Source organism: Octodon degus, unplaced genomic scaffold, assembly GCF_000260255.1.
Source record: "Octodon degus isolate 3935 unplaced genomic scaffold, OctDeg1.0 scaffold00016, whole genome shotgun sequence".
In the NCBI taxonomy this organism is placed as follows: domain Eukaryota; kingdom Metazoa; phylum Chordata; class Mammalia; order Rodentia; family Octodontidae; genus Octodon; species Octodon degus.
This window is the reverse complement of record NW_004524592.1, coordinates 14,619,396-14,644,938: the sequence shown is the minus strand read 5'-3', so window position 1 is coordinate 14,644,938 and position 25,543 is coordinate 14,619,396. Positions and strand designations below refer to the sequence as shown.

Genomic DNA, 25,543 nt, shown 5'->3' with positions numbered 1-25,543 from the left:
AGTTTTAAATGGTGGATGGAGTCCTGTGTTTTATTATATAGGAATGTATATTTTCCAAGTCTGAGCTAGATTTAAAAATCCATTTGGACATGGAGATAGCTCAGCAGTCTAAGCACCTGCTTAGGCAAGTGCAAGAGCCCAGGTTCGATTCCCAGTATCACAGGCCATGCCAGCTCCACCCCAGGCATGCTGAGCTGACCATCAAGACCAGTCTTGGTGGTGCATGCCTGTAATCCCAGTGCTGGGAGGCTGAAACAGGAAGATCACTATGAGTGCAGGCTGTGTAGTGACACCCTATATCAAATGCATAAGAAAAAATTTTAAAGACCCATTTTATAGACGTTTATATTAAAGTCGACTAGGGGGCACTCTAATGTTACTCTCCCTAGCATTATTGTCTAATGTCAAACAAGGAATACCAGTAAACTTAGCAAATAGTTCAAATGCACCATATACAAGAACAAAACAGTAATAAAATGTCCCTTTAAAAAATATTATCTTATAACTTTCCCATGTTTTGATTTAGATGTATCATTTTAACCAAACTAGGTCAGAGACAAAGCACAAACAACTATAAGCAATGAGCAAAGATATAAAATTTGAAGCATAAAATTTGTTACTAAACACATCCCAATCCAGAGTCTATGAAAGAAAAGCAAAGTTTTACCACTGTCCAGTGATATTGGTGGAAAATCTCCAAATGATATAGGGGAATGAAACTCCCAAGATAACTGAAAGATAACCAGGATGAGTTCGTGTTCTGTAAAACCGAAGAATAAATTTCAGGAACAATTGAGTTAAGAGCAGAATATATTTATTGAGGGTATGAAAGCTTCTGTCCAAGAGAGGGAAAGTGGAAAATATGGAAACTCTCTAGGTGGGTATGAAGTGGGACAAAACTATGGTCAACCAATAAGGTTAAAAATATAATTGCTCAGGTAAAATTGATTAAATCAGGACCAAATGGTGAGGTGAGTCACTTAGCAAATGAGCATGAATAGAAAGCAGGGGCTTTTCCTGTAGGGGGTTGGGTTAGTGCCTCTTCCTGGCTTTTTCAAGGTGATACCTATTTAGAATATCAATGCCTGATGTCCATCCCTAGGGAGTTATGTGGCAGAAGTACTGAATCTTTTGTCTTGAGGTCTGGCCCACAGCAGAGGTGTCTGTCTCTCCACAGTTATAAAGTTCCTTGTTTTCTTTTTTTTTTTTAATTTATTTTTATTTATTACATTTATTTATTGTGTGTGTGTGTGTGTGTGTGTGTGTGTGTGTGTGTGGCCAGCTCAGCCCACCAGGGGGCAGGGCTGGCTGGCATGTGTGCTGGAGGATCGAACCGAGGTCCCTGTGCTTTGCCAAGCTTGTTTCAAGTAGGTGCTTTAGTCCACTGAGCCATCTCTCCAGCCCCTCCTTGTTTTCGTTTTCATGAGAAACATCAATTCTCCACTACTATCTGTGGCACCAATTATTTGTCCAAGATCAAGACCTCTAGCAAAACCTCTAGGTTTGTCAGCAGCATCTCTCTATTGCTTTGACTTGCTGTCATCAGATTCACTGTCAGATAAAGATTTTCTTTTTGTACCATCTTTACCAGCTTTTTTTTTCCTCCAAAAAAGTGGCCTGCAGAAGCCTTCTTCAACAGTTCTGTATACCCTTTGTATGCTGAGTCACTGTAGGGCTGAGTCACTCCCTGCCCTAAGGTGGAGCCTGTTATCAAGCTGATCTAGCCAAGCTTGGACATCTCAAGTTGACTCACAATGTCAACCACCACAATGTTATTATAATAATCTAATTTGCTCAAAAATGTATTTGTAGGGCTGGCCAGTTAGCTCAGTGAACTAAATCACCTGCTTAGGCAGATGCAGGGACTGGAGTTTGATCCCTGGCATGTGGGGCTAGCCTCAACCCCCAGGCATGCTGAGACTGTTAAAAATTGATTTTTTTTTTTTTTTTTTTTTTTTTTTTTTTTTTTTTTTTGGTGGAACCAGGGATTGAACTCAGGCCATTGTGCTTGCCAAGGAAAAGCTTATTCCACTGAGCCATCTCCCTGGCCCATGAGACTGTTGATTGAGACTGAGCATGTGGAACAGGCCTGTAATCCCAGCTCTTGAGAGGCTGAAAACAAAAGGATCACTACAAGTCCGATTTGTGTAGTGAAACCCTGTAGACCCTGTACTAAATACTATATGAACGCACTCATTTTGTAAAATGTTTGTGTGTTCTGTGTGTTTATGTGTTTTTATGTCATTCTGTGAACAGTTGTTCCTCTTTTTATTTGAGGTCTAGAATATAGACTTAAAAGCATGCTTTCTCCTGAGTTATCACCTGGTCTAAGTGACATCAAAATTGGTTTAAGATAATTAAACAAAAATCATTAAAATGGGGAGATATCATTGGACATGACTCCATTTGGTGGACAGAGGGGTGGCCAACCTTTGCTTATTAATTAGGAGCCCACAATAATCTCCATAGTCTCTTAGAAGATACCCAAATAATTTGGTCATTGGTTAAAAGATAAAGTTTTTTTTTAATTAATTAATTTATTTATTTGTGTGTGTGTGTATGGCCAGCTCAGCCCACCAGGGGGTGGGCTGGCTGGCATGTGGTGCTGGGGGATTGAACCTCGGTCCCTGTGCTTTGCTAAGCTTGTTCTAAGTAGGTGCTTTAGACCACTGAGCCATCTCACCAGCCCTGATAAAGTTTTTTTTTTTAAAAAATCAAAATAAGGCTGTCTCATAAAGGATGCTCTTGATATATTAAATGTATTCATGCCTTCCAAATGAACCATATTCTACAATGTAAATTTTCTTTCAGATTTGAACATATGCCTTTCTCATGCTCCGGACTTTTAAAATAAGAAGTTCATGTCAAGCTAACATGAAGTCATCAGTTAAATGATAATTCTCTATTGATGTCAAATGATCTCTGTAAAATTATGTAACTATTGTCTATTTACAGTCTAGTGATTTAACTACTAGAAGATCCATGGTTGATAAAAAAATAACACTTGTCTGCTTATACTTTATATTTCAAAGTGCTTAATATTTGGATAAAATTTTAATAATTAAGTTTCCAACAAAGTATACTAATGTAGACCCAGATTTTCCTAAAAGAACAATTGTTATTAAATCCTATTTTATATCCCTACCCACTCCTGACATTTGTGCCAAGCTTAAAGACAAATTTCAACCCTCAAACCTCACCAGGGAGACTTATTTCATCTGGCTTTTTGAGTCTTCAATAATAGAGACAAAAAATTAACTATACACAAGTGCCAACTTTTGACTGTGACACTCAGGACTCCCATCAAAGAAGGACCTTAGCAAGGTAATGCTGAGTCTAAACAATGCTGCCGCCTGAGGTCCTCCTTGATGCCCTAACCTGCAGCTACTGTTGGGACCTGGTTCCATCTACAAGCTCAAGGGTCACTGGAAATGCAACTGCCCTGTCTGCCAGAAAGCAGGTAAATCATCTAATCCCCTACCTTCACAGGAGAACTCACTACAGCCTGGGCTATATAGCAAGTTCAAGGCCGGCAAGTCTCAAAATGGATCAGCAACAACAACAAAAAAAAAAAAAAGAGAGAGAAAAAGGAAGCATGGACAATTTATATTCACAAAGAGTTTATGAATTTGAAAAAAAAAAGAGTTTATGAATTTGAAAAAGTCTGATGCTATGTATCACATCAGTACTCAGTTTTACTTCCTTTTTATATATTTAAAAGAGATACACAACCTTTTCCAAATGTGACTTTTAAAATGTGCCAGAATTTAATCTTTTCAAGTCAAAAAAAAAATTTTTTTTAATAGAAAAGAAACTTGTTAGGTATCTCTTTTATTTGCTTGACTTAAACCTGTATTTAACAAGCAAGCCCAGTCCCAGATTTGGCACCATTAGACTTTGGCCTGCTTTTGTAAGCCATTATTTTACAATTAAAGAAGGAATCAAGGGGCTGGTGAGATGGCTCAGTGGTCTAAAGCACCTACTTAGAACAAGTTAAGCGAAGTACAGGGGCCACAGTTCAATCCCCCAGCACCACATGCCAGTCAGCCCCGCCCCCTGGTGGGCTGAGCTGGCCACACACACACACACACACACACACACACACAAATAAATAAAATAAAAAAAAAAAGGAATCAAATGTCTCTCATACACAGTGCTCACTTGGAACAGCTGAACATTTTTCAGTGAAAGCTTTAAAGATGAGCTCATGAATTCAGTTTTAAGTTGTATCAGTTAAATTAAGTCAAATGTAAGAACTCAAAGGAAGTTGTCTAACCAGAAGCCATTGTTTTATTTTTTATTTATTTATTTATTTTTTGGCGGTACCAGGGATCGAACTCAGGACCTTGCACTTGCCAGACAGGCACTTATGCCACTGAGCTATATTCCTGGCCCCGAGGCCATTGTTTTAAAGATATCAGCCTACCCTCCCCCAAAATCCATTTAAGGAATATTTATCAAAAATCAGACTAGAAAATTAAACCTTGCATAGTTATGAATCAGATTTGTTCCAGTACAACCAGGCTGCATACTCTTAGCTTTAGTTGGTTTTGTATACACTGTAGAACAAGTTCTGAATGGAAAAGCTGTAAGAAATAGATTCCTAACTATTGTGAATTTCAAAAAGGTAAGAAAAAACTATTGTAAATTTGATATCCCCCTCCCTTTTTTTGGTACCAGGAATCAAACTTAGGACCTTGTGCTTGCCAAGCAGGCACTTAATCTGCTGAGCTATCTCCCTGGCCCAAGTTTAATGTATATCAAGTTAATAATGTTCTATCAACACAAGAATATATGAAGTATATATGTTTTATATGGTTATTCCAAATATTTCTACAGAGCATCTAGGCAAGAGGTTTGGCAAATACAAGAAGATGGGATAGATAGCAGTTTTTCTTTCTTTCTTTTTTTTTTTTTTTTTTTTGGTCTGTATTTAGTACAGCGTCTACAGGGTCTCACTACATAGATCAGACTCATAGTGATCCTCCTGTTTACAGCCTCCCAAGTGCTGGGATTACAGGCACAGGCTGCCATGCCCAGTCTCAATCCCTATCTCAGTGTGCCCTGGGGGGGGGGCAGCATGAGAGGCCAGGGATTGAACCTTTGGCCCCTGTGTCTGCCTATGCAGGCGCTTTAATCTGCTAAGCTATTTGGCCAGCCAAGATAGTAGTATTTTGTGGCTTTGTTTTTGTGGTGCTGGGAGTCAAATCCAGAGTCTGCATGCTTTGCAAGTGCTCTGTCACTGAGCTCTTACCTTTTTTGTAGACTCAGTATTTGAAATGTACACTGGCCAACTTGAAATTTGTCTCTGTCTCATAGATGGTCAAGGTTTAGAGGATCTCAATTTAGGACTAAAGTGGAGTCCAGACATCCTGGAGGACTGTTGCCTAAGGTGCCTGTTAGGCAGCTACAGTGTGCACTTTAAGTCTTCTGTTTGCTGTTGTTTTGAGCATCATTTTATTGGGAAATATCTTTTTCTGTTTATCTTTTTTTTTTTTTTTTTTTTTTTTAGTATGCTGTTATTGTGCTGAATTTCTGGGACCTTGACTATTATATGTCTGGGTGTTTTTTTTTTTTTTTTTGGCGGAACTGGGGATTGAACTTAGACCCTTGCGCTCACCAGGGAAGAGCTTATTCTACTGAGCCATCTCCCCAGCCCCCGGGAAATATCTTCAAATTGAAAACAACCCCCACAGCATGCCCTGACTGCAAATGTGGCCACTGTAAGACTGCACTCTAAGGTGGAGGCTCTAGAACTCAGATTTGTCTTCCCAGCTGATCTAGCAATACTAAGGGGCCCCAGAGCACTCTGCCTCTTCCCTCTGACTGGAAGTTCATCTCAACCTGTCATGTCCACAGAGAAGCCCTGAGTAATCATGATTATAGAGTAAAAAGAAACCGACCTATTTCTGGACATAGGCTCATGTCTCTTTGTCCTTCTCCAACTCTGGCCTTCTTACCACTCATCATACCTCAATAAGCAGTCACCAGAGAAAAAATAACTCACTTCAGCTGTAGTTAGGAAAACTTTCTCTTCACCCAATTATTTAGTTATGCCTAAAAGCCCACCTTCCCATCTGTAAGTCTCAAACTGGGCTTGACTCGCTGAGGACCCTGCCTGTTTGCCAGCAGAAGCATTATTCTCTAGGAGGAATTCAACTCAGTACCCAAGGCTTTCACGAGGCAGGAAAGGAGCTAAGATAGAGCAAGGAATTTTGAAGGTCCTAGAGACACTTGGAGACATTCAAGAATTTACACTTTAAAGGATTTTGTCCACTGAGATACAAAAAACTGCCAGGAATCTTTAACCCCACAGATGTTCATTGGGATCCTCCTTTTCAATGCCTCCTGCTTTCTCTCCATCCCTATAGAAGGAATACACTTCTCTGTTTGGTGCAGAAGGCCTTATTACACTTTGCCTGGGTAACCCAGGCACAATAAATTTCATGCCACATTTCCTTTTCACAAGCCTGGTGGTCTCTGCTGCTTACATATGGTGGAGCCATTCTATCCTGCTTAAATACTGTTATATCTATATATCTACATCTATCTATATCTATATCTATATCTATCCAGGTTGCCAGCTAATCAACATGATGCTTAAACAGGTTTTACCAATACAATACATATTGTTGTCTATGTACAATAACCTGACAGTTTTTCATTGGTTAAAATACTGTTGCTATAATCTGATTCTCAAGTCATCAAAATTTTTGAGATAATTACAATTAAAATTAGAGGGACTTATGACAAAATATTGGACTCCATCAGTAAAGGAGCCTAAGAGCCAGTAGGTTACAATTGCTATTCTAGTTCCTTAAGAATAGTTTCCAGGCCCCACAATAGTGGCAATATCTGTAATTCCAGGACTCTGGAGGCTGAAACAGGAGCATTGCTGCAAGTTTGAGGCCAGCCTGGGCTACAAAGTGGCTTCAAGATTAGTTTGAGCTGCATAGGGAAACCCTGTTTCAAAAGATACACACACATACAAAAATTATCCTTTTGCTCTTACTATTTGGCCCACGCATATGTGTTTCTTTGGCATGTCTCCTCCAGAATTGGGTAAGCAATATGCCTACCCAAGATGAGAATGCCTGGCAAAAGATTTGGGGCTTTTTATGTGGCACATTTCATGATTATGTAGTAGGCATCTATGGAGTTAGGTGAAATCCAATCTGGATTGATTTCTTTGGCTTAACTGCTGCATATTCTCAACATTTCAAGTTATCAAACCTGTAAACCCTATACACAGTTTTAAGATACTTTCACTAAAAGAAGTATCAATAAGCAGCAGGTCTTGCTTTACACTAGCTAATGTCAAAATCTCTGCATGGTAGAAGACTAAGCTCTTCAGGTGCCCAGAGCAGCTACTTCAAAACACTGCTCTACACAGCACTGCTCAGTGTTGGGGCTGCTGTACATGAGGTATCTAGGACAAGGCCACCACTTCTTATGAGTCTGGGAGGGCCCAGTGAGAAGAGTATGCAGTTCAGGGAGTTGATGCACATAGTGCTTTGGCCTTCTGAGATAATATAGACACTCACCCCTTATTCCCTGGGAAATCATCAAGGCATGCTGTTCTGTTGAAAATTAGATATTCTTCCTGTCCTAAATCCTACCTTTCCCTTAAACTCTCTGTGAACTTCTTCCTATGCTGATTGAATAAATGTGCTGCAGCTGTAGGGCAGTTCCTTTCTCCCATCAGGAGATGGGGCTCCACATGACCTCAGCTTTCTGCATCTTGACTCTTGTTTTCATTTCTTCATCCTCCACTGTTGTCCCTCTGGAGTTTTCAAGAACTGAACTTGGCAGTTTAGTTCTGCTAAGAGCTTTGTGAGGTGTTTTTTTTTTTTTTTTTTTTTTTTTTTTTTTTTAATATATGTAATTTAATCCTACAGGCAACTCATTGTGATATTACCGTCACTTTTACAAAGTAGGAAATGGAAGCTTAAGAAATTCAAGGAATGGGGCTAGGGATATAGCTCAGTGGCACAAGGCCTGCCTAGCAAGTACAAGGCCGTGCGTTTGATTCCCAGGACAAATAAATAAATAAATAAATACAAGGAATTTACTAACAGCCAGATATAACAGACCTATCCATAGTCTGCCTCCTATGCTCAATAGGAAGTGTCAGAGAATCACATCCACTGTGTTAGGATGCATTAGAATGTGGGGCCTCATTCTTGAGAGTTCATGTCTCTGCCCGGGTTAGGTTAGCTTAATTCAGTGGTTTTATGTGTTTAACTCAAATTTTAAATGTTTAATGATATCTCCGAGAGGGCTTTGTCAAAATACATACTGCGGGCCAGGGAGATGGCTCAGTGGAAAAAGCACTTCCCTGGCAAGATCAAGGACCTGAGTTCAATCCCCGGTTCCACCAAAAAAAAAAAAAAAAAAAAAACAACATACTGCACTGTTGATGTCAGCTCTCTGGGAAGCTGAGGCAGGAGGGCTGAAAGTTATGGGCTCGATATGGGCAAGTTAGGGACTTAGCTAGTTCTTGTCTCAGAAAAACCCAAAAAAACCTCCAAAAATTGTGAAGCTAGTTAGTTAGGGAGAAGGGGCCAACCACCGGTACTGGGACAACCCCCAGACTGCTGCATCCCCTCTCCCCTGCGGGTGGTTCCAAGCGAGGTTTGGGGTGGGGACCAAATATCTGCGTTCTTATCTCGTTTGCGGGTGACAAGGTTGTTTGTGCTAGTGTCAGTACTACACTTTCAAAATCACGGTTTAGAGGTTTTCATTTTAAATCCACTGGGCAAAGTTCCAGGCGCTGGATCCCTCCAAGCGGAAGGCTGTTCTGGGATCATCTACTGCGTAACCTGTGGTGTGGGGGCCGGGGAGATGGCGCAGTAGAATAAGCGCTTCCCTGGCAAGTGCATAGGGCCTGAGTTCAATCCCCGGTTCAAACAAAACAAAACAAAAAAACCTGTGGCGTGGATCTCTGCTTTTGTGGCTCCTCGGAGATCCATTGCTTTCGCCTCCCGCACAGTCTCAGCCCTGGCCACGCCCCCTCTCGCCTATTGGTCCTCTTGCTGAGAGTGCCCCGCCCACACGCCTATTCTCTAGTCCCGCCATCCTGGGCTGCTGCTGCCGGAGTAGAAAATCTGAGACGTGGCTCCGGGGCGAGGAGCCATGTTGGACTTTGCTATCTTCGCCGTGACCTTCTTGCTGGCGTTGGTGGGAGCAGTGCTCTACCTTTACCCGGTAACCCATCTCGGTTCTCGGGGATTTTGTACGCTGTCCCAGCCTCTTGCTGCGTCGGTGTTGCTTAGCCCCAGGCTGGCCGCAGGGGGCGGGCCTGAGGGGAGGCTCTAGCCTGCGCCGTCGCGGGGCACAGCGCGCGGTCACGTGGCGCGGCGCGCAGTCACGTGGCGCGGCCTCCGCGCGGCGGTCTTTTCCGAGTAGTTGGCCGCACCCGGTGTATGGAGAGGAAGGAGGCGGTCTTGCTTTGCGAGCGTCCTCCCGCAGGCTGTCGTCCGCCCTCCCCCTGCCTTTCTCTCTGTGTGCCCTCAGCCCCGGGACCCATGTACTCATCCAACAGGAAATCTAAGTTGGGAAGAGTGGGAAATGTATGAGTAGGTGGTTAAAGTTAGAAGGAAAGATACGTGATTAGAGATTTAGGTGCCTGAAATTTAAATTTTGGAGGTGTTGAAGTTCTTGGTAGGAGGAAGACTTATGTGAACATGGCGGTGAATGGCTGAGGAAGATTTAGGTGATCATGGCAGTGAATGGCTGAGGTAGGATGGAGATTTGAATAGGGGAAGAGTTAGGTTAGGGAAGAAGATGAACTTCTGTAGAACTACATTCTAGGCCCAGTGGTAGGGAACCTATGGAGTGTGTGTCCCAGCCAGCTGTTTGTCTTTGAAAACTTGAAAAGATTTGCCGTCATGGGGGAGAGGGGTAGATTTGAAAATGGTAGTTCAGGACTGTGGAGATAGTTCAGTGACCTAAGCGCCTTCGGCAAGCCGAAGGACCTGGGTTCGGTCCCTGATACAGCGTGCTGTGGTGGCGCACGCCTGTAATTCCAGCTTTGGGGAGGCTTAGACAGGATCAATATGAGTCGGAACTGTGTAGTGAGACCCGATATCGACAACAAAAAAATAAAAATAAAGGGGCTGGGGAGATAGCGCAATAGAATAAGCGCTTGCCTGGCAAACGCAAGGGCCTGAGTTCAATCCCCGGTTGAAATAAATAAATAAATAAATAAATAAATAAATAAATAAATTTTTAAAAAATAAGTAAATAAATGAAAGAAAATGGTAGTCCAGGATTTCTTCTGATACTTTAGCATAAAGATCATAGGCAGGTGTGATGGTATGCACCTGTAATACTAGCACTTGGGAGACTAAGGCAGGAGATTTGAGGCCAGCCTGGGTTATATAGTACGTTCAAGACAGGTCTAAATTACAGAGCCAAACGCCCGTTTCAAAATAAAAACGAAAATGGGCTGTGGATGTGAAATAGGAAGGTCCTGGTTTCAGTCCTTAATGATGGGGAAAAAAACAAGATCGTAATAACATCCTGTATGGTCTCAAGGTATATGGATACGGTGAGGCTATCATTGGAGAGAGAATAGAGTTTTTCAGGTTTTTACCAAGTCTAATACATGCCTGTTTGGAGTACTTCATTATCATTTAATGGTTTGGAGATGTAGGAAAGGGCAGGAGAGTATAATTGCCGCAAATTTCTACTAACAAAATGCGGAGGTTAGTACTATAGCAGTCATCTTGTTTTTATTTTAATAATATATTTTATTTAAACCCAGGTATCTAAGATGTTATCAGGTCAACATACAATTAATACAGAATTTAGCAATTAGTTTACCTTTTTCGGTACTGTGTTAGAAACCCAATGTATATTTTACATTTGGAACACAACTTAGTTCTGATCAATTGCATTTCAGATCTTTGTTAGTCACATGTGGCCACAGATATTTTATACTATTGTTCAGGGTTTGCAGTGGGATTGAACCCCAGTGACCTGTCGGGTTACCTTCCAGTAGTCACCATATCTAAGCTCCTTCCCTATCTGCAGGACCTTTTCCCTTGTCCTCCATTGTTTCCTTGGATCATCTACTAAATTAGCTACTTGTCCTTAATCCTTGTTTTCTTTTTTCTTTTTCTTTTTTTTTTGCGGAACTGAGGGTTGAACTCAGGCCCTTGCACTTACCAGGGAAGCGCTCATTCCACTGAGCAATCTCCCCAGCCCCAAAATGGAATGTCTTTTTTTTTTGGCAGAACCAGGAATTGAACTCAGGCCCTTGCGCTTGCCAGGGAAGCGCTTATTCTACTGAGCCATCTCCCTGGCAATACTTGTTTTCAAGTCAGCTTCTGGAACTCAACTGAAGACATGACACCATTAAACTCGTCGATTCTGAGGACAGTCATTTCTCCTCTTTCTCTTCCTTTTCCTCATCAAAAGTTCATCATTGTGGCTTTCCCACTCTGAATGCATTTCTGGCGCACTCTGCTCCTACACAATACTGGTTGCTGTCTTCATGTGCTGCAGAGCATTTGTCCTTTCATGATCATTGTGGGGAATCTTTTAACCTGTGTGGCCTACTCTCTTTGCCAGGGTCATGTGGTTCTCTTTTTCCTCTCATTTCCTTTATTTGTTGCTCTACATCATTTTCTGGTAGGTTCCTAAGAGCGTGCATGGAAAATAAATTTTGAGACCTTGCTGTTTGTATATCTCTGAACTGTTTTCACACCTGAATAGTAGTTGGACTTGGTGTAAAAGTCTGTTTTAGATTCCTCTTTAGAATCATAGAGGTTACACTCCCATTGTGTTGTTCCTGAATCTGGAATCTTAGTCTTCTAAAAGGATTAATAAAAATAGGCATGGAGGAGAACTCCTAGAGGGCCTATGGAATTAATATGCAGATTTCTCAGTAAAGTTCAAGTCTGTATCTTACATTGTATATTATCTTGCCTTCCTTGCTACAGTGCAAATCTAATTGCTTTTTTTAGGAATCATCTGCAGATATTTAGGGGAGAGCTTTCAACTCTTAAGTTGACTCCCTTGATAGCTTAATACTTGAGATGTTTGATCTCACTTTTCTTCCATTCTCATTCATGTCTCTTATTTCTTTATTTTACTGAGACTTTGGTGTGGAGATAAGAGAGGAATGTTATCAGCCTACCATTTTTTTTTTTTTTTTTAGAACTGGGGATTGAACTCAGGCCCTCGCACTTGCCAGGGAAGCACTTATTCTACTGAGCCATCTCCCTGGCCCTTTTTTCTTTTTCTTTTTTTGAGAAAGTGTCTTTCTATGTAACCCAGGCTGACCTTAAATTTATGGTGATCCATCTGCCTCTTGAGTCCTGGGATTACAGGTGTGCATCACTATCTCTGCTGTCCACCATGTTTAGAGATCAGAGATGTTACAACTGTGACCCTGTTACCAAGTGCCTTGGGATTTTTTTTCTCAATTTGGACATCAGTTGTGAATTGTGAAGGTGCAGCTTTGGACTTCTGAGTGTCAGTAACTCGCTGCTCCTAATGTTCTAGCTCCTGGTTTTGCATACCAGCACCTCCAACTTTGGTTTTACAGCTGTGGTGCTGCAGCTCCTGTGCCTCCTAGCTGTGCCGTCAGTCCCTTCCCAGCTGGGCTTTTCTACTGGGTTCACCTTATCACAGTTATTTTTCTTTCTTTCTTTTTTTTTTTTTTTTGCGGAACTAGGGATTGAACTCAGGCCCTTGTGTTTGCCAGGCAAGCACTTATTCTACTGAGCTACCTCCCCTCCCCATCACAGTTATTTTTCATATTTGGGTATAAAATGACACTCACAAATTACCACTTACTGGAGGAAAGCTAGCTTAGTGTGTGAACCTTGCACTTCCATGATGACAATGAAAACACCAATGTATAATGTTATGCTGCACACAGGTAAGTTTAATATTATTTCCTTCCTTCTAGTATCAGGGATTGAAAGGAGGGACATGCTACAGGAACCTTGTTTTAGTCATTAATAATTTTAGTGTAGGAGGCTGAGTTGGAGGATCATTGTGAGTTTGAGGCCAGCCTGGGCTACAGAGTGAGTTCAAGCCCAACCTGAACTGGATAGCGAGATCCTGTCTCAAAAAGACAATTATTATTATTAGTAGTAGTTTAATGTAGAAACGATTTGATTGTTACTGTTTTTAGCTTTTTTTTTTAGTACTGGGGATTGAACTCATGACCTTTAACTTGCCAGGCAAGCACTTATTCTACTGAGCTATCTCTCCAGCCCTACTGTTTTTAGCTTTTTAAAGCTACTAAGAATTGAACTCTGTCGGTGCTCATCAAATACTCCACCACTGAGCTATATAGCCAGTGTTTTGTTTGTTTGTTTGTTTGTTTGTTTTTTGTGTATGTGTGTGTGTGGTTTTTTTTTTTTTTTTTTTAATATTTTACCTTTTACTTTGAAACAGGGCCTTGCTTAGTTGCCAAGTCTGGCCTTGAACTTATGATTTTTCCATCTTAGCCTCCTGAGTAGTTGGGATTGCAGGCATACACCACCTTGCCTATCTAAAAGTTAGAATTTTTATACTACTGACTTTTATCTTTTATTGCTATTATTAATCTGGGGCTAGAGGGGCTGGGGAGATGGCTCAGTGGAATAAGCGCTTCCTGGCAAGCTCAAGGGCCTGAGTTTGATCCCCAGTTCCACAAAAAAAAAAAAAAAAAAAAAAAAAGAAATCTGAGGCTGTTCCCTGTTTTTCTCTACTGTTCATAATATTAAACTTACCTGTGTGCAGGATAGCATTCTAGGTTAGTGTTTTAGGTACACACACTGTTGCCTGATATTAGTGTTACAGTATTTAGTGGCAACTGTAAAAATCCTTCAGTTAGAACCATCAGACTGGGGGCTGCTGAGATGGCTCAGTGGTCTAAAGCACCTACTTAGAACAAGCTTAGCAAAGCACAGGGACCGCGGTTCAGTCCCCCAGCACCACATGCCAGCCAGCCCCGCCTCCTGGTGGGCTGAGCTGGCCACACACACACACACACAAATAAATAAATAAATAAATAAATTAAAAAAAAAGAACCATCAGACTGATTTCTCTTTTGGAGGTATGATGAACCCCAAGTGGGGGGGGGTGAAAAAAATTTAGTACCACTATTTGTAATAATTAAAGTAGTAAGCAAGATGTTTTCCAACAATGTAGCAGGAAAATAATTAAACAATTTTAGCAACATTAAAGTTTCCAAATAAATGCAGACATGAATATTCTCTTGTATATATAATGTTAAGTAGAAAAAGATAGAATGCTAAATAGATGATTAGTATTGTGCTAGTCAAAATCATAACAAAATTCAGGATCAGTTTTTTTTTGGGGGGGGGGATACACAATCTGGCTAGGTAGTTTGGACTTGTAGTGGTCCTCCTGTCTCAGTCTCCCTTAGGGCTGGGATCATAGGCATGTGCTGCCATGCCCAGGCAGTATGGTGAGCCCAGGGTTCCAGGGGTACCCGGGATTGAACTTGGGACCTGTGCTTTCCAGGCAGGTGCTTATGACACTGAGCTATTGTGCTAGCCCTCAGGATCATTTCTAAAGTTGAATATTTTTTCTATAAATATTTAGTTTAAAATTTTATTATTATTTGAGGCAGGGTCATGTTACATATTTCAGGCTGGCAGTGGAACTCATCGTGTAGCCCAGGCTGGCATATAACTTGCAGTGATCCTCCTGCCTCAGCCTCCCTGGTGCTGAGATCACAGGCATGTGCCACTATGCCCAATCAAGAATTATTTTTTATAAGTAATTATTATATAAGTAATAACATGCTTAATTTAAAATTTGAAAGTAACCCTACCAGGTGTAGTGGTGTACACCTGTTAATTCCAGCCCTTAAGAGACTGAGGCAGGAGGATCACTGTAAGCTCAAGGCCAGCCTGAACTACATCATGAGACCATGCCCCCCAGTTAAAAATAACTCACCATCTATCCTTAGCAACCATGAACCTAGTAGAAAATTGTGAATAGTTGAAATTCCCCATCTCTGTGAATTATTTTATCACTTAATATATTTTTATTTTATTTTATTTATTTATTTTTTTTCACTTAATGTATTTTTAAACCAGGGATGTAATCCCAGCACTTAGAAGACCAAGGGTAGCCTGGGCTGCATAGTGAGTTCAAGGACAGTTTGAACTACTTACTGAGATCCTGTCTCAACAAAACAAAATAAGGCAAAATGAAACTTTTTTTTCCCTTAAGGCTTCCAGACAAGCTGCAGGGATTCCAGGTATTGCTCCGACTGAAGAAAAGTAAGTACTTGTTTGTACTAGAGTCAGTTTTTCATTTTTGGTAACAAAGTTAAACTGTATTTTTAGATTATTCATCTTGTTTAATTCCTTATTTGTTTATTTTTATGTGTTTGGCGCAGGATCTCACTACGCAGCTCAGCAGCTCAGAATTGTAGTGATCCTCCTGTTTTCATCCTCCCCAGCTGTGAGATCATAGGCATGCACCACCACTGTGGTCTAGTGGCTGGCTCAGTGTGCCCCGGGGCTGGGACAGCATGGCAAGTGGTGCCTGTGCTTGCCTAAGCAGGTGCTTAATCCACTGAGCTATCTCGCCAGCTCTCCTTGTTTACTTTAAATTTACCTTTGCACACACATTGTAAACTTTGTGGAGAACTAAAAAGATGGCTGTATAAATCTAAACTATGAATTGCTTTCACTTCCGTTTGCCGGAGAAAGCTGACAATAGACAGAATTTAGAAAGAAAAATGAAAACACTGCTGTAAGAGATCCCATAATCTTCATCAGCCTGGGATGATGGCTGTTGTTGGCTTAGAATGCAGTGCTGCCAAAGTTACTATTTACCAGAATCCATATCAGACATTCTTGCTGTGGCTTTCTTATTCAGTTTGAAGCGTTACAAATTCTCAAAGTTCTCAGAAAAATCTGTATCTAAATATAACTATAGAAGCACAGTATGAAGGCAAATATAATTGAGTTTTGGATTTTGGAATAATTTAAAGTTCTTGGACATTTTTTCTTATCTATTGATATAGTTAATTTAGAGTCAGCTGTGGTTTTTCTGCATTTTCAGGCTAAGTTGTTATGTGGTTAAATGCTGTTTTGTATTTTAACAGAGATGGCAATCTTCCAGATATCATGACCAGCGGAAGTTTGCATGAGTTCCTGGTTAATCTGCATGAGAAATATGGACCTGTGGTCTCTTTCTGGTTTGGCAGGCGCCTTGTGGTTAGCTTGGGCACTGTTGAGGTACTGAAACAACATATTAACCCTAACAGGACATGTAAGTTGCATTTGCTAATAGTTGACTTTATCTTTGAATAATAAATGTTTATATGTAGCTATACATTGTTTTTGGATAGGAATAGGTAATATTTATTGAATGTTTCATGCTATGTAGAGACAGTGATCAGGTCTTCATTTTGCCTCACTTAAGACAATATAGTAAAATTACATTTTTTTTGTTAATTTATAGACCTATCCAACAAAGTTTCAGTGTAAATTAAAATAGGATTTTGGGGGGAACCTGAAAAATAATTTGTGGTTTGATCCACAGTAACATTAAAAAAAGTTTCAGGGTACATCATGAAGATTAAATATAAGTATAATAACAAGGTATGAAAAGTAAAGCCATATTAATATGCTGAGCTGTAAAGGGCTTAAGTCAACAACTTCTGACATGGCTAGTCCTACAGATAACCCACTTATGGACTACTGGAGTATATTGGATTATTTTGCTGAATTCACATACCTACAGTATTTAAATGGCAATGGAATACCCATCTCTGACAAAGCTAAACAAAAACAAGGGGAAACAAATGAAGGACCATTTTGTATCTATGTATACACAATAGGATAGATATACAGCTACTTTCTCTTAATTCAGTGAGAAGAAAGATTTGTACTAATAGTGTTTGGACAGGATATCATGTCTGCATCTTGTACTATGAATAACCACTCCGAAGACAACAATATGCAATGTATTAATTATTGAAACTGCCCTATTTTCAGTTTTGAAACTCTGTCATTGCTATTTGTTTCTGAATAAAATTAATTTAAAAAATAAAAAATAAAACAAAAATATATAATAGGCAACCAGGAAAAATCTAAAAAGAACATTAATAAGGGAAAACCTTATAGCATCATGTAGTGCTGGCAAACATATGGCACACATGTTCCTTGCTTTTCTAAGACAGAAGACATCAATATGTGAGTTATGTTCAGAATTTTGTGTGTGTGTGTGTGTGTGTGTGTGTGTGTGTGTGTGTAACTGGGGATTGAACTCAGGCCCTTACACTTGCCAGGGAAGCACTTAGTCTACTGAGCCATCTCCCTGACCCCTTGAGTTGTGTTTTCTAAATTAAATCTCAGTTTTCAGGTTTAATTGCAGTGTTGGCACTTTGAGTTGGTTTGGGGTTATAGTTTGGGCACTCATCTATAAAAGTATATTGTAAAGCTAGGTTAATCTGCAGACTCTTGTACTGTGAGACGATTAGACAAGTTGGTGGAGTATGATAGGTAATTCAGAAGATAAACCTGTGATACTGTCTTAGTTACTCTTCTCTCGTTGCTGGGACAAACACCCGACACTCAAAATGAAGGAAGGAAAGATTTATTTAGCTCACAGTTACTGGAGGTTTCAGTTCGTACTTGGCTGGCTTCAAGGCAAGAGGCACATGGCAGAGAGCAGCCTTTCTTGGCTGTTGCAAAGAGCAGCTAGCTAGCCTCTCTTGCCTCCTTACATTGTAATGCAAAATACCTGCCCCAGGGCAGGTGCAGCATCCATATCCACAATAACAAACTCCAGAAGCTACCCTATGCCTGTATAAGGCTTTGGGGGACACCTATACACAAACTATAACAGATACATATTTTTAAACTAGCTGAGTTTATTTTATATCATTTCATTTCATTTTTCTGTGTTGACCTTATTTTACTTAGCATAATATCCTTGTTATTTCTTCTTGAAAATGACAGAATTTTCCTCTTTTCTAAGGCTGAATGTTAGTCACTGATGTGTATATATCACTTAAAATTTGTTTTCTTTTTCTTGCGGAACCGGGGATTGAACTCTGGCCTTTGCGCTTGCCAGGGAAGTGCTTATTCCTCTGAGCCATCTTCCCGGCCCAAAATTTGTTTTCTTATGCTCATCTTTTCTTAAAGATAGTATTCTAGGGTCTGGGGAGATAGCTTAGTAGAATAAGCTCTTGCCTGGCAAGCACAAGGGCCTGAGTTCAATCCCTGTTTCCACAAAAAAAAAAGATAGTATTCAATAATAAAGGATAAAATATATTTTTGAGAAACTGGTTAGATACTTGAAAAAATATTAACTCCTGTTTTATCCTTTTTTTTTCCCATAATTTTATTGACAGACGAATAGCAATGAGACAGTTTCAAATCAAATTGATAGGACAGTTTCAATAATTAACACATTGCGTACTGTCTTCCTAGTGGTTGTTTTATCCTTTATATCAGATTCCAAATGATTAAACTATGAAGTATTAAAGAGAAGAAAACATGGCTAAATATTAACCTATTTTAGCAACAAGTAGTACAGATTCATCCTTTCCCAAAATAGTACAAAATCTAAAGGCCAGATACAGTGGTGCATGCCTGTGGTCCCAACACTTGGAAGGCTAAGGCCAGGAGAATCATTGTGAGTTTCAGGCCAGTGTGGGCTGCACAGTGATTGGCTTGGCATTGCCTCAATCTTGGTAGCCTAGATAGTGTTTAAAAAGGGCAGAAAAAGCTGCCAAGGTCCCTTTCCCTTCCTTGCTTTGCTACCTTCTGCCTGCCATGAAGTGTTTCTGATTTGCAGTACCACCCTGCCTTGGAGCCAGCTGATTATGAACTGAAACCTTAACAGACTATGAGGTAAATAAACCTTTCCTCCTTTAACTTTGGGTGTCTCAGCAGTGAGAGTAATTAACTAACACACCCAGCACTTGGGAGGCTGAGGAAAGAGAATTTAAGTGAGTTCAAGATTAACCTGGATTACATAGTGAGACTTTATTGGATTACATAGTGAGACTTTTTAAATCCAATTATTTAAAAATCAAAATAATGAAAACACGGTGGATTGACAGCTGGTGGTCAGTTTGTAATATGCAGCTGAAATTAATCAGCATGGTGCCGGGTGTGGAGGACCCACTTGAGGATTGTTGCCAGCACAGTAAAAAGGAGAACTGGGGAGGGAGAGATGGTGCTGTTGATTCTCCTGAAGCAGCTGGTCACACTGGTTTTCCTGATATGAAATTGGCTGTTTGCATTATCAGGGGAGTTCAGGTCTGCGATGTTACTGAGGATGGCTGTGGTTCTCCTTGGGGGAGCTGTGGTCCTCATGTTGAGCCTTGTTTCCTGGCTTCAGTGCAGATCCCTCAGCCTGATGACACAGATCCTTCATCCTGATGGCACAGACTTTTTAGCTCCCACCACTGACTTTTGGGCCTCCCCAGTGCAGATCCTTGATATAGACTTGTATGAGACCTTGTTGGGTGCTCAGCTGGTTTCTTTGGGTTTCTAGTGTGTGAACAAATTTGTATTTGACTTTTTGGGTGACTATTATAAAATAATCCCATAAATTATATGTCCTATATTAAATTGTTTCCCTTGCAAACCGTGACTACGGTAAATACAAACAAACCACTTTTGTACCAAAATAATTATGAAAGGAAAAGTATAAGTGGCCAGTAAACAGATAAAAGAATTTGAAGTTAATCAGTTGGAGACCCTTGAGATTTCTGCCTGAGTAAAGGAGATGAGAAATACAGGTGAAAGTTACTGTGACTGCAGGGCTGGGGCAACATACGGTATATTTATTTATTTATTTTAATTAAATTTATTTATTTTGTGTGTGTGTGTGTGTGTGTGTGTGGCCAGCTCAGCCCACCAGGGGGCGGGGCTGGCTGGCATGTGGTGCTGGGGGATTGAACCGCGGTCCCTGTGCCTTGTTAAGCTTGTTCTAAGTAGGTGCTTTAGACCACTGAGCCATCTCACCAGCCCCCAATATACGGCATAAATGTGATGTGAGCTCTGGAGCAGTGATTGACAGTGACCTTTGACTTAGTAAAGTCTTAGAGAATTTCATCCATAAGATGATAATCACATATGTGAGAAGTGATTCTTATTAGTGTTATTTATAATAACAATTTGAAGCAACCTAAATATTTAGCAATGGCTGAATAAAAGAATATTTTTAGCCTTAGTATTATAATTTAGACTTATCTTGCTTATCAAATATTTGTGTAGCAGATTTTACATGCTAGCACTATTCTGCAGCCATTATTACCTCATTTAATCTAGAAGACAGCCATTTTATGAAGTAGGCATTAAGTGTCCCTATCTATTATAGAAGAGAAAACTGTGGTACAGAGGGGTTGTTTTCAGTGGGTCTGGCAGGTGGGGAGCCAGTAAGCATGCTCCAAGCTAGCCTGTTAGTGAGCTGAGAGAAGGCTCTGCTGAAAGGGAGGGTAGTTACTTGGGAAAGCGGAAGATTGTTTTTCTTTCATCTAAGAAATTATTGTTAGCAGCTGTTTAGGTAAAATTCCTAAGTGAATATCTCTGTGCATCGAGAATTAGGGTGAATTTATTTATTTTTTTTTTTTTTGCAGAACTGGGGATTGAACTCAGATCCTTACGTTTGCCAGTCAAGCGCTTATCCTACTGAGTCATCTCCCCGGCCCCAGGGTGAATTTACTTGTTTGTATTTTTTTCTTGGTTTGAATTGCTTACATGCATGTTGTATTAAAACAGTATAGTCAAATACTTTTCACAAAGAGTGGAAAAATTTTTTGAACTCAGCTGATTTTAGCTGTAATACTTGACAATCACAAATTTACCCTTTTGCATTAATACATGCTAGCTGTATCAGTGAAGTGAATTTTTAAAAACATGGAAGATATCACTTAGGTAGAAAATTATGTCAATGTTAATTAATGACTTACAGTAGAATTTTCTAATCATATGTATTCTTACCAATTTTCCTTAATATTTGAATTTTCCTTGATATTTAAAAGAGAGTATGCAGGCTGGCCAGATAGCTCAGTGGAAAGTGTCTGCTTAGCAGATGCAGCGGCCAGGGTTCGATCCCCAGTATTCCTTGCTGGCGCTGGCCCTCCCCCCCAGGGGTGCACCCGTAATCCCAGTGCTTGGGAGGCTGAACACAGGCGGATCACTAGGAGTTTGATCTATATAGTGAGACCCTGTAGACCCTGTAGTAAAATACAAAAAATAAATTTTTTAAAAAAGAGTATGAGGGCTGGTGAGATGGCTCAGTGGTCTAAAGCACCTACTTAGAACAAGCTTAGCAAAGCACAGGGACCGCGGTTCAATCCCCCAGCACCACATGCCAGCCAGCCCCGCCCCCTGGTGGGCTGAGCTGGCCACACACACACACAAAATAAATAAAATTAAAAAAAAAAAAAAGTATGAAAGGAGTTGTAAAAAAATTTGCTGTGATCACAGCTCTCGTCTTATCAGTTTCTCTTCTTGATCGTTGGAGGCTTTTTGAAGGAGGTTTTGTGGTTATTGTTTTGTGGTTTTGTTTGTTAGTTTTTCTTTTGAGACAAGGTATATCTGTGTAGTTTAGGCTAACTTTGAATTCACTATGTAGCCCCGGCTGCCCTGACCTCCTAGTAATCCTCCTGCCTTGGTCTCCCAAGGCCTAGGATTACAGGCAAGAGAATGCTTTTTTAGTGATTATTTTGATTTAGAAATGTTTGACTCATTTGTTTCAGCGGACCCTTTTGGAACTGTGCTGCAGTCATTGCTGAGGCACCAGTCGGGTGGTGGGACTGCAGACAAGCACCACCTGAGGGAGAAGCTGTGTGACCACGGTGTAAGGGAGGCTCTGCAGAATGGCTTTGGGCTCCTGCAAAAGGTGAGGTGCAGAATGGATTGGTCTGGTGTTCCGAATACAGCTGAGTAGTAGTATGTTTTAAACCTTTGGTCCATGTTCTTTGCCATTCTTTCCCTGTGTCTCTCTAAGCTGATTGTTTTCTTCTCTAATTTTAAAACAAAATGAAATACATAGAAAGCCCATACACTAAAAAAGAAGACAACATTGTGAATTGTAGACTTACTCTGTAGGGATTTGTTTTGTTTGTATTTTTTTGTTTTTGTGGTGCTGGGGTGGAACCTGCTAGGCAAGGGCTCTACCATTAAGTTTCATCCCCAGCCTGCCCACATAACTGGAAAGATGGAACAGAGACCCAAACTTTTTATGTCCATTGATTTGTCTATGGCTATCCGGCCAGACTTGTTTTGTGAGACAGTCTTAACTATGTAGTTCAAGCTGGCCTTGCAATACTAGGGATTGAACCCAGTGCCTTTCACATGGTTAGGCAAACACTGTCACTGAGCTCTAGCTCTTTAGGCTGGTCTTGAACTACTGTGTAGCACAGGATGGCCTCAGACTAACAGTAATCTTACTGCCTCAGCCTCCTAAGTATTGGGATTGTAAGTGTGCACTACCATGCTTGGCTCAGGCCAGTCTTAAGCCACTTTGCCAAAATATCATCTGAGCTCACTTGAAATTGTCCCTCTGATTACAATACTGATTATTGGGCTTCTTGTGCAGAATCACTGGAGGAAGTTGCTGTTTTGAAGAAGTTCCACGAATGATTTATTGTGTCTGACAACAACAGTAATCATATCATTTTGCTTTGGTCCCTAACAGTCCCAGGTTGCATCCAGTGTTACCTGAGTCTTGTGACCCCACAAAACTGTCCCAAATCTCCAGGAATGTTCTAGTATTGCAGTCACGCCTCCTTTAACAGACTCTGTCCATGTCCTTTTTTTTTTCTCCTGATTTTAAACCTTTCATTTTTTTGAGAATGGGCCTTAAACTGCTTTCAAATTACTGTGTATCCCAGGCTTACCTTGAACTTGTGGCAATGCTCTCACCTTAGCTTTCCAAGTGTTGGAATTACAGGTGTGTTCCACCACACCTTGCTTGATTTTAAGTTGTACAGAATCATTTTTTCTTTTCCTTTTTGTTTTGTTTAAGATATACCCCTAGCCCTAATAATCCTTCCTTCTATCCAAAGCTACTCTGATTTATTTATGTGCTTTTAAAGTAATATACAAGAGTAATATGTGGCACAGTGTAATGATGCATGTCTATAGTACCAGTTTTTTAGGAAGCTGAGGCAGGAGGATCAAAAGTTCAAGGCCAACAAAAGAAATCGAAGTAATATATGGCTATATAAGACATGAAATATTTAACACTATAAAGAAATCACCCATATAACCAGGCATAGTGGCTCAGGACTATAATCCCAGCAACTCAGGAGGCTGAAGCAAGAGCATCTCTGTGAGTTTGAGATCAGCCTCTGTTATCAAGTGAGTTCAAGACCAGCCTGAAGTGTATAGCAAACCTTGTGTCCAAAAGACAAAGACAAACAACCCCCAAAAACCCACCCATAATTTCATTGTATGTGAGATATATTAATATGTTATTGAGATCATAATGTATACATTTTGTTTGTTTGTTGAGACAGGGGATCACCTTGTAGTTCAGGCAGGCCTTGATCTCACTGTGGAGTCCAGGCTAGCTTTCACCTCTTTCAACTATACTCCTCTTTCCAAGTGCTGGGAGTACAGGTGTGCCATCACACCACACACACACTTCATACCCTAGTTTGAACATCATTTTCCCTATCTTTGATCGTTTCACAATCCCTAGGTAGGTCCTTTTTTTAGATGCTATTGTGACACACTTTACTTTTCCTTCACAGTTGTTTCCCCAGTTAGTAATTCTGTGAAGGTTTCTCTCCCTCCCTATAGTGTATGCTCTATGACAATAAGAATTAGTATTTTGATTGCCTGTACATGCCTGACTCTTACAAGTATGTAGGAGTAAGTATGTACACAGCAAGCCCTCAGCAGATATTTATTCAGTCACTGAGTAGATTAGCTTAAAGTCTATTGCAGTTTATTATGTCTAGTTGTCCCTTGAAGCCTCTGTGGTCATAGGTGCGATGTTTGGAAGGTGATGGATAGAGGCTTTATAGCTGACATGCTGTTAGGATATGGAGCCTAGTGGGAAGAGGCAGTCACTCAGTCATCATGTAGAAGGTTGTATCTCCCTTTCCAGCTCCTCCCTTGATGCTCCATACCTCCTGTGTGCCATGCCACAAGCCACTGTCCTCAGCCATGCTTGGAGCCATCTGACTTAATCCTCTGCAAACTGAGCCAAAATAAACCTTTCCTCTTTTAAATTGTGAGTATTGAGTGTTGTCTCAGTGATAAGGAAGTAACTGACATACCCTCATTCTGGGTATGGTGATGCATGCGTGCAATCCTAATACTCTGAGATTGAGGCAGGAGGATTGCTGTGTGTTCAGGGTCACCCTGGGTTACTTGGTGAGTTCAAGAGGAGTCTAAAATATGTAACAAGGCCCTGTCTCAAAAACAACAACAGAAAAAGTAAGATACCCTTAATTACTTGATTTTTCTCTTACCTCCAGAGTCTAATCTTGCTGATTTTCTCTTGGAAACATTGTTCCTAGCATTTCCTAATTCCTCTCCAATTTCTAGTAAGTACTTTCTCTAAATTTTAATGACAACCTGGATGTACTTACCTAACAAATACGTTTTCTTCCCCCTCTCTCCCTTAGATTATGTTTTCCTTCCATTTTCCCTAATCCATATCATTTGATATCTATATGAATCATGACCTTTCTGAGTTTTTATTTCTTCTTCTGTAAATTGAAGATAATAGAAATTATGGTGAAGATTCTATGAGATAATCATTTATAATACCTAACAGTAGGGGCTGGGGAGATAGCTCAGAGGTATAAGCACCTACCTGGCAAGCACAAGATCCTGAGTTGGATCCAGCTCTACATGCCATGCTGGCCCTGGAACCCCTGGAGCCTCAGGTGTGCTGTGCTGTGCCGACCCTGAATTGGGTGTGGTGGCACATGCCTGTAATCCAAGTATTCAGGAGGTTGAAACCAACCTGAGGGCTACAAAAATGAGCACAAGGCCATCCTAAACTGCACAGTGAGACCCTGTTTCAAAATAAATGAATAACCTAACAATAGGTCTAGAATACAATAAGCACTCAGGAAATACCTCCTTTCTCTTCATATGAGTAGTTTCTCTTGCTATGTATTTGCTGTCTCCCTTTCCATTTTGTTCTAAATCTTTATTTATTTATTTGGTATCGGCGGTTGAACTCAGGACCTGGTGCTTGCCAGGCAGGTGCTTAGGCTGCTGATCTACCTCCACAGCTCTCCATTCTGTTCAAATAATTTCCCTTTCCTATATCTTTCCTGGTCCTCAGAAAATACTTCTTGTTATTAATCTTCCCACTTGGCTAATGCATTTTTTCTTTTGTCATCATTTTAACATCACTGGGACAAAATATCTGACACCCATAACTTAAAGGGGTAGAGGTTTATTTTCTTTTGTTCTTTTTTTTTGTTTATTTTTTCATTTTTTTTTTTTTTTTCTTTTTGATTTTCTATTTTTCTTTATGCAGTTCAGACTGGACTCGAGCTTTCTTTGTAGCCCAGGCCGGTTTCAAACTCACAGCAATCCTCCTTCCTCCACCTCCTGAGTGC

General features: G+C 40.5%; 1 protein-coding gene across 1 annotated transcript in view; it reads left to right on the top strand.

The window, feature by feature from the left end:
• Positions 1-9,056: 9,056 nt before the first annotated feature.
• LOC101560675 (cytochrome P450 20A1) overlaps positions 9,057-25,543 on the top strand; it is a 64,177-nt gene continuing 47,690 nt past the window's right edge. The window contains exons 1-4 of the mRNA XM_023710160.1: positions 9,057-9,207; positions 15,208-15,257; positions 16,091-16,257; positions 21,710-21,852. Coding sequence (XP_023565928.1) covers positions 9,136-9,207; positions 15,208-15,257; positions 16,091-16,257; positions 21,710-21,852 — 432 coding nt within the window. The 5' untranslated portion in view covers positions 9,057-9,135. The remainder of the gene's footprint in view (positions 9,208-15,207; positions 15,258-16,090; positions 16,258-21,709; positions 21,853-25,543) is intronic.